The following is a 13,459-nucleotide window of genomic DNA, read 5'->3' as shown; positions in this document are numbered from 1 at the left end:
TCCTGATGCATACAGGATGGCAAATAGCCCCTGCACATGTGTTCTGCATCTGCCCTCCTCCCTATGCAGCAGAATCCCCACATCAGGAACTTTCCATGAGCACTGATCACTTGGGTGAACATCATTCTTAGAGACCTTATTAACCACTCCCCACCCTGCTTACAGCTCTTCTGCCATTCATGATTTGTGCCCCCCCCCTTTTTTAAAATACAGATTCCTCAATCCAACCTACAGTATTTCTCCAAATATAGGTTACAAAAGCCTTGAAAAATTTTACTCCATGATTGAAAGAAACATTAAGTAATCTCCAAAAAACATACTTCAAATTGTATGTCTAATAAAAGTCACATTTGTTTAAAAAAAAAAGCCTTGAATAATTCTTAACACTCCCAGCTTGCTCTCCTTCACACAGCTGTATCACCACTCTCAGCCTCAAGAGAGACTTCAATACACCTTCTGTTTAACAATTCATGCAAATCAATATTTCCCTGCCATGATAAGTTAGAATGAAGTCTGCATTTGCTGTGCAGAGGAAATAATTACATGGTTTCCCTTTCTGCTTCATCTTTAAAGGACGAGCAGTGAGGAATGGAATGAGCCAGTGTTGGAGAGAAGAGAGAGAAATATGCTTTTAAGGGAACATCTCCTTTGCAAGTCAAATGGAAAAAAAATATGTATCACTACATAACAGAGAGCACAGTTTGCCCCTCTCTGTTAAGCCAGTGGTTTCCACTGGCATTTATCCAGATTTACACCCCAGCATTGGCCCTCAAACATTGGTCTCTTTTTGTGATACTTAACATGTGAGAATCCCTTTGTGTAATAATTCTTATCATGGATCATCAGCAGGATTTGAACCTAGGATCTTTCACACCATAACATTGACCTGTTTTGTACATCCTCTAGCTGGCAGCTATAGCAAGTTGTTATGCTCTCTTGTGCACTACCTGTGACTTGGTATGTGACCATGGGTGAGTCATCTCATCTCTTCGTACGTCCATTTCCCTCCTCACTTTTTGTCCATCTTGTGAAGACAGATTTTAAGCTCCTCAGGGAATGGAGTGCCTCTGACTATGTGTTTGTACAATGCCGAGCACAAAAGGACCTGACCTTGGTTGGAGTCTTTGGACGCTACTTTAATAGTGATTTTAGCTTTATTAGAGGTGGGCTCAAATAAAAATCCTGGCTCCAAAACACCCTAAAACTGTGGTGTGAAATCGAAACCTAGATCTAAATTTTGGAAGTGGCTCTTTTATAATGGGGCGAACCCAGACATTGAACTTAATTCTTATACATCACTAGTAAGGTGCCTTTACACAAGATAAGCAAGTATCATTATCTCCACTGTACAGCTGGGGAAACTGAGGCAGTGAGTAGGGTAGTGATTTGCCCAAGGTCACACACAGGCCAGTGGCAGAACTGGGGATAGAACCTAGGGCTGAAGATTCCCAGTCCAGTGCCCTATCCACTAGACAACATTGCCTCCCTTACCAAAGCCTTGTTTTATATCAGACAAAAGCCAGGATCCCCTTCAGGAATCTAAAGGGTACAAGATTCCTCAAGTGCACTGTGATACAAGGGTATGAATTGGTAATTCTGATGAGAGCACAGCAAAGCCGATGAGGCTTAAGGAGTGAACGTTGTCCTTCAGCACCGTGGACAACACCCATCGCTGGACTCCATCACACCGAGTAGTAAGCGCACTGAAGTTGATGAGTGATGGTGTGGGACCTTCCATTGATGTCAATGGACTTTGTGTCAGGTTCTAAAACTGTGTCTCATAGTGACAGCTTGCAGGGGGTGTGCAGAGTTGCTTGGCATTACGATGCAGCATCGGCACATCTTCCACCAGTGATATTTTCTGCTATTTGTAGCCCTGTCCACAACTCTTAGGGTTTCTTGCAAGTTGTTTAGCCACCTAAAGTCATTAGTAGACCAACACCCTACTGCACCTCATGTAGCTGCTTTAAACCTTCACTGTGTAATGTTTCTTGTGTATAAATTCAACCATGATCAGATTTGTAGATGACACCAAAATTAGAGAAGGGAACAAACACAAAGGGATAGAACCAAACTGGAAAAAAACAAACTGGGCTGATGAGATTAGTGTGTCAGGGACAGTAAGTTGTCACAGGAAAGTCAGTCCTAACAAATGTAACATGCTACAAATAGGGAACGGCCTCATTTTGTTTCTTTAATACTGTCCCTGTTAGAGCCAAGTGAATAACTCAGATGACAATTTTGCCTCTTTTTCCATTCAGGAGTCATCCATGAACAGCTTTCAAATCCCCTGAATGTATCCATTATGCAGTTACTTGCTAGATATGTTCTTGCTTCATAGACTGTTCACAAGCAGTTGGTTGTAAGTAAACAAACATCTAAGGTGCACTGGCTAGTTTTGATTGGACACACAGTGCACATGGCGTGTGTGTTTCCCAATTGGACAAACATCACTTTTAAATCAGGTTTAATGTGAGATTTCAAAAGTTCACAACCCATGGAAAATCTCCATCCTTTGCTGACAATGTGCTGTTCCCCAGTCTTGATATCTTTTGATGTACTGAGCTACTTATCTCCTGTTAAGATGAGGCGCTCAGAACATTGGAGGACGGAGTCGTAAGTGAGCATTCTCATCCGTAAACTCAACTGGAGTTGACGGGAAATTTGCAACTTCATAACAGCAACAACAAAAGGATGAAAATTCCATGAAGTTTTTAATCACAACTAAGTCATGCTTTCTTACCAGCTATAGTTAGAGCACCTCTGGCAGTCAAGTTAGCTTAGAAGTTTCCACCAATATTTGTGGAAAGATTAGTTTTGCAGCACATGCTCCGTTCTTACCCTGATATTGATGTTTCCTGTAACCAAGCAGTGTAATTGCTCAGAGGAAAACAAAAGATCAGGGCTGGAAAGTGGAGGAGTGCTCTCAAGCAATAGTCTGTAGATATGGAAGAGTGAGAGAACCATTTCCTGTAAATCCAAAGTCACAAAACCTAGTTGAATCAAACCACAGAAGACCTCACACTAAGCTCAGAGGCACTGTGCATGCTGCTTAGCGAGGTGGCAGTTTATAAACTTTAATGTGCTTCTAAAACATGTTCTATTAATTCTCAGCTAAATAGAATGGATTTAGCACTTTACAAGGAAAGTAAATAACTGGAACTGCTAAACAGAGATGCACCACTCCCATGCCCCAGATAAACTTGTCATCAGTGAGTTTCCCTCAACCTCCTTTGTCATGTTAATATCCTCTATCATAATAAGAAAAGGAGTACTTGTGGCACCTTAGAGACTAACCAATTTATTTGAGCATAAGCTTTCGTGAGCTACAGCTCACTTCATCGGATGCATTCAGACTGTAGCTCATGAAAGCTTATGCTCAAATAAATTGGTTAGTCTCTAAGGTGCCACAAGTCCTCCTTTTCTTTTTGCGAATACAGACTAACACGGCTGCTCCTCTGAAACCTGTCTATCATAATAAGGATTCCTAGCCATGGCTGAGACTCAGTTTATACTTGTCACGGTTCCTTCCCCACTCTGAACTCTAGGGTACAGATGTGGGGACCTGCATGAAAAACCTCCTAAGCTTATCTTTACCAGCTTAGGTCAAAACTTCCCCAAGGTACAAAATATTACATCCGTTATCCTTGGACTGGCCGCTACCACCACCAAACTAATACTGGTTACTGGGGAAGAGCTGTTTGGACGCGTCCTTCCCCCCAAAATACTTCCCAAAACCTTGCACCCCACTTCCTGGACAAGGTTTGGTAAAAAGCCTCACCAATTTGCCTAGGTGACTACAGACCCAGACCCTTGGATCTTAAGAACAATGAACAATCCTCCCAACACTTGCACCCCCCCTTTCCTGGGAAATGTTGGATAAAAAGCCTCACCAATTTGCATAGGTGACCACAGACCCAAACCCTTGGATCTGAGAACAATGAAAAAGCATTCAGTGTTTTACAAGAAGACTTTTAATAAAAAATAGAAGTAAATAGAAAGAAAGAAATCCCCCCTGTAAAATCAGGATGGTAGATATCTTACAGGGTAATTAGATTCAAAAACATAGAGAACCCCTCTAGGCAAAACCTTAAGTTACAAAAAAGATACACAGACAGAAATAGTTATTCTATTCAGCACAATTCTTTTCTCAGCCATTTAAAGAAATCATAATCTAACACATACCTAGCTAGATTACTTACTAAAAGTTCTAAGACTCCATTCCTGTTCTGTCCCCGGCCAAGACGACTACAGACAGACACAGACCCTTTGTTTCTCTCCCTCCTCCCAGCTTTTGAAAGTATCTTGTCTCCTCATTGGTCATTTTGGTCAGGTGCCAGCGAGGTTACCTTTAGCTTCTTAACCCTTTACAGGTGAGAGGAGCTTTCCCCTGGCCAGGAGGGATTTCAAAGGGGTTTACCCTTCCCTTTATATTTATGACAATACTATTTACTTTAATGACCTCATTTGTCATCTTAACTAGCTTGTTTACTGCTGGGACTGTATTGTCATTCTGCCAGAAGTCCTCATTTACAGTTTCTATTATTTTTTTTAAACATTACATTTCTTGGAATTTCATGCAACCAGTCTATGAAACTCCCATGGCAAAAGAGGACACAGATGTATTTGGAGTTTTGATGTAGGGGATGTTCCCTCCCTGCCCCGTCAACCTCAACTAAGTGTTCTCCCACCCCCATATCATTCTGCATCACTGTTCTTTTTTCCTTACTTTTCACTTTATGTCTTTTAATCTTTCAAAAGATACACAGCTGGTTATGACATTGTAATGTTGCCATAGAATTTCAAGTTGTGGGAGGAATTTTAATTTTGAAGGTTTTTTGGGCGGAGGGGGGGCGGGGATGGGAGGGTAGTAATATTTTTTCCATCTGTATCAGCTGATTTGGCCATTTTAAGCTCATTCCTCATCTCTTGTCTTTGCCATATCTGAGAGCCCTATACCCTTGGATTAGATTGCATTTCTCTTTCTTATGAGATGTCTCCAATCTTGACATGCTCAGTAAAAGTCTGATGTTAATTAAACCATTAAACCATAAATAGGTTTGGAGAGAGCATAATATTTCATGTTTCATTATACTGTGTATTATGTGGAAAAGCTAGAGTAAGATAGCAGGCCACATTAAAAACAAACAAAAATCTTTGACACTCCAAACAATGAGGGAGCCATAGAGACTGGCCATGTACAAGATTTAATTACCAATTACCTGTTGGTGATCTGTCTCAGCAAACCATGCTCAGCGTAACTAAGCCCAGGAATGAGCCATGTGCATCTCTGGGGAGATCACAACTTATTTTTTGCCTTTGACTGACCTTCTCCAGCTGCTACTCCCCTCCTGGCTTAGCCTCCCGCCTCTGAGGTCAGAGTTCAGGCAGCTGTTTGCCAAGGCACCCCTCAACAGTCACTCCTTGCTGTTTCCAGTTATCTTAAACAAAAATCAGCTGTGTTGGGCATAGATCAGGTGCATATCCCAACATCAAGGTTAACCAGAATAGACAGACATAGCTGGATAGGCTCCAAGCTTAGAGTCATTTTGATTAAACAAGATGGAGACACCTGATAAATTAAAACATTCACTCTCTCAGGCTGGCCGAAGCCTCTCTCTTTCAGCATCCCAAAAAGGCAAATCTGTGACTAAGGAAGTCTGCATACCACAGTAGCTCTTTCTGGTTTATAGGAAAGCCGAGTGCCATTTTTCTCCCCAATCCCCCTGATCGAGGGGGTCCCAATACTCATTAGCTCATCAAATTAACATGCACATCTCATCCTTTCTTCCAGCTCAGATGATCAATAAGCCACCTCTTCTTACACGGTTCCTTTGCATGCAAGCACATTAAAAACACTCCTATAAACCCATCAGCAACAGGCCTTTCCTCCCCACCAATGATCCCCAATGTACTAAAAGAGACACTTATTTACTAGGCAAACCTTTGAAGAACTTAGTCTAAAATTTATCATACAAGTTATTCATACATTAAAGTGACAGAGCATTGGGTTTTGTTTAATATGGTTTTAAATGAAAGAGCTTAAGGAATTGCATCACTTCTTCATAAATTTGTCATGGATAAAAATCCCCATTTCCTACATGAAAATGCACCCCCAACTTCCAATCTATTACTTTCATGTGGAAATAAATAACTTACTAACTTTAACTGCTCACAGAGAGCATCTAAAATTTGGATACCTGTAAGCTAACTTGACAATAACGTGACTAATTTTTTTTTTATAGGTTAAGGAAATATGGGCAAGTGTATACTGTACTTACTGGCAGGACACCAAAGAAGTATGTAGGAAAGGGATGAAAGATGTCTCAATAGCATCCCCAAATGGTTCTGTCTGAGTCTTGCTCTGGATGATCATGCCTGTGCAGCCCAGATGACAAAGCTGATAGAGATCACACTGTAAAATTAATTTAAAACTTCAGTTAATTACAAGATTACGAGCCCCGAAGAGTGACAAGCATATTTGTGAACCTTTCAATCATCTTATGCCCTATTAGTACAGCAATATAGAAATGTTAGAAACATTGGGCGTGTAGGAATCAAGCCATCTGTTTTCCCCCAATATACTTAAACACTTCAGAAGTTGAGCCCAAATGTTATGTTTTTTCTATGCACAAAGAATAAAATGCTCTCAGTGACAGTTACCTTTATTTTAGTCCAACAACAACAAAATAGAACAGGAGCAAAGTGTCTAGGTGGGAGCGCAATGTGTGTGCCTCCAGCATTCTGCTTTTAGCTGAGCACAAAATGGCTCCCCATTTCCGCAGATGGCAAAATCTTTTAAGATTTAAAGGTGCAGTAGACAAGATGTTGCTCGACCATTTACATAGTTAAATATGCTACATGTGTTTTGAGAGCGAATTTTGTTCCATCTCTGAATTGGTATCATTTCTCTTTTGTGCTGGCTTAAACACCTAGATTCCCTGTTTCAAGCTCAGTTATTGGGAAATGATTAGAAGCACAAAATCATAGTCCCTGCTCTCCAAAAATCTGAGCACTTTAGACAAGTTTGTTAAGACTCACAATCCCTCGGTGAGGTAGAGAAGTACTAGCCCCATATTACAGAGAAGGAAACTGAGGCACTGAGAGATGAAGTGATTTGCCCAAGATCTTCTAGTGAGTCTGCAGCAAAGCTTGGAAAGAACCCAGAACTTTCACTTTCCAAACAAAGGCCATCCCATTTTTAAACCCACTCTCACCCACCTTAAAGGCCTCCCTACTGGTAATTTATTTTCAAGTAGTGACTCTCCCCGCACCATTTACACCCAAACTTGCTATTTCCTCCTTTGGGGTGGGGGAATGTGGGAGGGGGAAGAACCACCGAGATCTTGCAGTGTGGCCTAGAGTTTATTACAACCCTATTGCTTGGGTGAACAGTCAGCAGAAGCAGTTTCCAGAGGCATAGCCCTGTCCTGCTAGCTATCAGATAAATGGGTTGGTCTCATACCTATGGCTCAGCATTCTCCTGTAAAGCCCTCTGGCTAGCAGATGGCTGGTGAGAAGATTAACGTCGGGGCTACATTTTTAAAAGTACAATTCAATTTATGTTAGAGGTGAGTCCAAAACAAACTCACATGGCTGAGCACTTTGTAAGATACACTGAGGAAGTTTAAATTTGAAGTCAGATTCAGACTTTTTGGATTGTGCCTCTTTGTCTACATAGGCTTGGAAGGATTAGAGATTTTTAAATCGGTAAATATCAATTTCACTGCGTACTCAAACTGATGAAAAAAAATATTTCCATCTGTCAAGGCTAATTCCCCACTCTGGCACTTTGAGTACAGAAGGTGGGGGCCCGCAAGGATTCTAAAAATTAATATGGGCTACTCCAGGCTGGTATTAAACTCCCAAGGTTACTGTGGCCTTGGATTGGTAGATGCTTCCACCATCCAAGTGCAGAACCCCTTTGAGAGCCCGGAAAGGTGCACTTGGGAATTCCTTCCTGTGGGGTACCCTCAAGCCCTTTCACCCCCCCTTCCAGGTAAGAGCTGAGAAAGAAAAAAAAAGGAAGTCAGCTGTTGCCACCAGCTAATTAAACAACATGCACAAACCTCTTAAGACACAAAAACCCAATTCTGTTCTTGAAAAAGGTAAATTGTATTATTAAAAAAAAGAAAATACACCTGGGAACTCAGGCTATTGCTAGATTTTAAAAGAGCAACTACAAGGATTAAGCACCACGAATTGCTTTCTTAAGGTCCAGCTTAAAGGTTACAAGCGAAACAAAGCACCTGGGTTAGTACAGAAAAGTCCACAAGCCATGAAGAAATAAAAAAAGAGAGAATCCTAATTGCATCTTCCAAGACATTTCCTGATCTTCTTACATATCTGGGGCTTCAAATGAGCAGTTTCTAGGTGTGATACCAAGGATTTTTCATACCTGGCCCCAAGCTTCTTACAGCATCACTGCTGCCCTGTCCGCCTCTCCCCAGGAGAACAGACAGACAGACAGACAAAAGGGGAGCCTTTGTTTCAAATTTTAAAAAGTTCTAGCCTTCCCATAGGCTCTTTTGGCCAGGTGCCCACTCACTTCCTCATAGCAGTAGCCTTTTTAACCCTTTACAGGTAGAGCAATTAGAGAACAGCTACTAAGAGGGATTTTATAGCTACAGGCTGGCTGGGTGTCCATAAAAGGGAGCTACTTCCCTCCCTTCATTTATCACACCATCATAATCATTAAAATTTACAGAGAGGCAAAAAATGTTCTGCTCGAGAATTTAAGAGTTGGATTTAAGGATAATTTACTTTGTATATTTAGACATGTGATGTTGACAGCTTGTGCTTTAATAATTATAAACAGCTAACTTTCTGGAATCAATGTCTACGGTCATTAAACAATAATTATCTGACTCTCCCATAATTTCCCACAACTGTAAAAAATTAAAAGTGGATACAAACTGAAAAAAAAAAGATTAACAATAATCAGTATTATCCATTGAAATCCTAAAAAATAAATGTTGAATTCTGCCAAACCTATGGGTACATGAAGGAATGTGGGTGCCATTTCATTTCTGGACATTTTATTAATAGAAACACTCAAGTCAGCTCTGCATTGTTTTCCCCAAACCCTGCCCCCCCCCCCCCCACACCCACAGCCATGCATCGAGTGGTACAGGCTCTTCATGATGACTGCTACTCTCTGTGCCTGGTGGATTCTAACATATGCTGTCTATGGAGAGAGAGGAATATTTGTCATCACAGCGGGTAAACGAGTGCTGGATGTAATGAATTTAATAGCATGAATTATTTAGACACAGTCAGGATTGCCATCTTGTTACACAATAGTCGCAGCGAGGATTAATTTATAGCTACAGCTAACGAATTTTATGGGAACCTTGTTCGGTTAACAGTGGAGATGCCCTGGAATCCCCCATCCCCACCCTTACAGTTCAACCCCGAGACCCTGAACTCTGGTACCAAACTCCTCAGTTGGCTGAAGATGTAATCTCTCCCCCAGGGCTGGGCAACGAAGAGGTGGCACTATCAGCTGGCTCCTCTAGGACTGAAGCCTGCATCAGGATTTGCTTATGTGGGCCTCTACACCTGTACAAAGAGCCAGGGGGATTCTGCAGCAGCCGATCCCCAAACAGGATTAGGGCCTAACTTTGAATAGCTTCCAAAACACTGTCATCTTCTGCTCTACGAGCATGGCAAAGACAGCACTAACATGCTGTACACCCAGGCCTCTTTAAAGGCCTTTGCTCTGACTAGTCTAGCCCTTTTACAGGCAGCTCAGAAAGCCAGATGAGACTTGCTGGACCTTTCAGCTTGCGGAGCAGGAGTACAGTCCTTTGGGAAGGCCACCAGCCAGAGCTGGAGCAAAGCATTCTGGACCCCAGGCTCCACTCCTGAGGCTCCAACCTCTCTCAGCTTGGCAGTGACCAGCTACATAAGAACCATCAGCTGTGTTGGTGAGGGACATGGCACTACTCCTTGGCTGGGCCTTCCTGGAGCTCTGCTCCCTGCGTTCAGCGCTGTCTCAGAGGACAGAAGATTCAACCTCCACCCACCTGAGCATAGTACTGAGCGTGTGTGTGGGGGGGAGGGCTTTGTCTGCCCCCTCCCAGCATTGCTACAACGGGGCATGGCAACAGCAAGCTGCAACTCCCCCCACACCCACTACAGGGCTCTGTGGGGGTGCTGTTAGTGTGAGTATCCCAGAGAAGCAGATTTCAGAGATCAGTGGGGTCGTTCCGACCTCTGAAACGATTGGTTCAGGCTCTCTGCAGCTTTAGGCAGACACTACTGCATCAGTTACGCTTTCAGTTCTTCACCTCCCCATGGGGGAGAGAAATATATATTATTAGGTTGTCTCCTCCCCACTCTGCCGAGGTGGCACAGAGGAGGAAGGTGCCCCATGTAAGTGGAGGGGGGAAGCAAAGCAGAGTAGAAGACTGCGAGGAGTTTTTGGAGGGAGCAGAACTAAAGGCCGGTGGGGGTTAAGGGGAGAGGAAAACGCTGGGCTGGGACACATTGATGTGTGTATGGATTGGAGAGAAGAGACAGTGAGATCAGCTGAGAAACCAGGGGGCTGGGACTGTCTGGACAAAGACAGTGGGACAAGGAGCTTGGGTGGGGCATTGAGATTGGCTGAGAAGTTCAGAGAGGGAAACTAGAAGCCTGTGAGATGGAGCAATGTGGTCAGGGAGTGCAACTGTTGGCTGGATGGGAAGGAGACAGAGAGAGAGAGATCAGAGGAGTGGCCTGGAAGCGGGGAGCTGAGTAATTGGACAAGGAGATTTGGACTGAGATGGGAAGATCTGAAATGAAGGCTAGGGACTTGTCTACACACGCAAAAAAATCAATCTGGAATAAGGTAGTATGTGAATTTAAAGTGAATTAACTATCCCTTAGGCTAAGATTTTGTAACAGATATTTTTAGTCATGGACAGGTCATGGGCAATAAAGAAAAATTCATGGATGCCTGTGAGTACTGTCATGGATGGTTATAAACTGTTCAGGAAGGACAGGCAGGGCAGAAAAGGTGGGGGAGTAGCACTGTATGTAAGGGAGCAGTATGACTGCTCAGAGCTCCGGTACGAAACTGCAGAAAAACCTGAGTGTCTCTGGATTAAGTTTAGAAGTGTGAGCAACAAGAGTGATGTAGTGGTGGGAGTCTGCTATAGACCACCGGACCAGGGGGATGAGGTGGATGAGGCTTTCTTCCAGCAGCTCGCAGAAGCTACTAGATCGCACGCCCTGGTTCTCATGGGTGACTTTAATTTTCCTGATATCTGCTGGGAGAGCAATACAGCGGTGCATAGACAATCCAGGAAGTTTTTGGAAAGCGTAGGGGACAATTTCCTGGTGCAAGTGCTAGAGGAGCCAACTAGGGGGGGAGCTTTTCTTGACCTGCTGCTCACAAACCGGGAAGAATTAGTGGGGGAAGCAAAAGTGGATGGGAATCTGGGAGGCAGTGACCATGAGTTGGTTGAGTTCAGGATCCTGACACAGGGAAGAAAGGTAAGCAGCAGGATACGGACCCTGGACTTCAGGAAAGCAGACTTCGACTCCCTCAGGGAACAAATGGGTAAGATGTGGATGAAGGGAAAGCAGTGGATGTATTGTTTCTTGACTTTAGCAAAGCTTTTGACACTGTCTCCCACAGTATTCTTGTCAGCAAGTTAAAGAAGTATGGGCTGGATGAATGCACTATAAGGTGGGTAGAAAGTTGGCTAGATTGTCAGGCTCAACGGGTAGTGATCAATGGCTCCATGTCTAGTTGGCAGCCGGTGTCAAGTGGAGTGCTGTCGGTCCTGGGGCTAGTTTTGTTCAATATCTTCATAAATGATCTGGAGGATGGTGTGGATTGCACTCTCAGCAAATTTGCAGATGATACTAAACTGGGAGGAGTGGTAGATACACTGGAGGGCAGGGATAGGATACAGAGGGACCTAGACAAATTGGAGGATTGGGCCAAAAGAAATCTGATGAGGTTCAATAAGGATAAGTGCAGGGTCCTGCACTTAGGACGGAAGAACCCAATGCACTGCTACAGACTAGGGACCGAATGGCTAGGCAGCAGTTCTGCGGAAAAGGACCTAGGGGTGACAGTGGACGAGAAGCTGGATCTGAGTCAGCAGTGTGCCCTTGTTGCCAAGAAGGCCAATGGCATTTTGGGATGTATAAGTAGGGGCATAGCGAGCAGATCGAGGGACGTGATCGTTCCCCTCTATTCGACATTGGTGAGGCCTCATCTAGAGTACTGTGTCCAGTTTTGGGCCCCACACTACAAGAAGGATGTGGATAAATTGGAGAGAGTCCAGCGAAGGGCAACAAAAACTATAAGGGGTCTGGAACACATGACTTATGAGGAGAGGCTGAGGGAACTGGGATTGTTTAGTCTGCAGAAGAGAAGAATGAGGGGGGATTTGATAGCTGCTTTCAACTACCTGAGAGGTGGTTCCAGAGAGGATGGTTCTAGACTATTCTCAGTGGTAGAAGAGGACAGGACAAGGAGTAATGGTCTCAAGTTGCAGTGGGGGAGGTTTAGGTTGGATATTAGGAAAAACTTTTTCACTAGGAGGGTGGTGAAACACTGGAACGAGTTATCTAGGGAGGTGGTAGAATCTCCTTCCTTAGACGTTTTTAAGGTCAGGCTTGACAAAGCCCTGGCTGGGATGATTTAATTGGGGATTGGTCCTGCTTTGAGCAGGGGGTTGGACTAGATAACCTCCTGAGGTCCCTTCCAACCCTGATATTCTATGATGTGTCGGTGACTTTTACTAAAAATAGCAGAGACAAAATGGGGAGGGGAAAGGCTCCAGCACCCATCACTGCTGGGGCTCTGGGGCTCCATGCTGCCCACAGGGGCTGGCAGCTCAGTTGCGCCGGAGGGCCCCCTGCTACCTGCAGGGGTTGGGAGCTGCGGGTCCTCAGCTGACAGCTCCAGCACCACTGCCCCAGGGCTGAAGTCACGGCGATCTCCAAAATGCATGGATTCATGACTTCTGCGACCTCCGTGACAAAAATCGTAGCCTTAACTATCCCTGATTAACTCCATCTGTGGACACACTTATTCTAGAATAAGTGTGCCTTATTCCAAAATTAGTTTAATCCACTTTGGGAGTGGATTAAGCTAATTCAAAATAAGGCACTCTTATTTCAGAATAAAAGCATCTACATGTGGAGTTAATCAGCAATAACTATTCTGGAATACCTTCCCCTGTGGACAAGCCCTAAAACTGGTATGAGAAACTGGAGGCTTGGAGACCGGGGCTAGCTAGATGAGGACCATGGTATTGGGATGAGGAACTTGGAGTGGGAAAGACACAGGACTAGAGCATGTTGGAGAGGATGGGGCAGGGAACAGGCAGAAGTGTCTGGGAGAACTTTGCCTTCTCGAGCCTGGCACCCATGTTTCCTCAGTCTCACCCTTCTTCTGCTGTCAGCAACATTTCTTGTTTATTACAGTCTGTGTATTCTGAGGATTTCCCCCAGC

At 43.9% G+C, this 13,459-nt stretch overlaps 1 protein-coding gene across 3 annotated transcripts in view; it reads right to left on the bottom strand.

The window, feature by feature from the left end:
• Positions 1 to 13,459, bottom strand: part of KCNJ5 (potassium inwardly rectifying channel subfamily J member 5) — a 244,426-nt gene that overhangs the window by 99,017 nt on the left and 131,950 nt on the right. Inside the window, exons 3-4 of one of the 3 annotated variants that reach the window (XR_012155936.1) lie at positions 6,282 to 6,415; positions 4,692 to 5,441 (exon numbers count right to left, since the gene is read on the bottom strand). Coding sequence is in view for 1 of the 3 variants with exons in the window: in XM_073321017.1 (XP_073177118.1) it covers positions 6,411 to 6,415 (5 nt within the window). In the remaining 2 variants the exon portion in view is untranslated. Of the gene's footprint in view, positions 1 to 4,691; positions 5,442 to 6,133; positions 6,416 to 13,459 lie in introns of those variants that run through there. The other 2 variants (XR_012155935.1, XM_073321017.1) reach the window with 2 other exon arrangements.

This window comes from Lepidochelys kempii, chromosome 22 (assembly GCF_965140265.1).
Source record: "Lepidochelys kempii isolate rLepKem1 chromosome 22, rLepKem1.hap2, whole genome shotgun sequence".
Taxonomy (NCBI): Eukaryota; Metazoa; Chordata; order Testudines; family Cheloniidae; genus Lepidochelys; species Lepidochelys kempii.
Note: the sequence above shows the minus strand (reverse complement) of the source record. Positions and strands in the feature narration are given on the sequence as shown.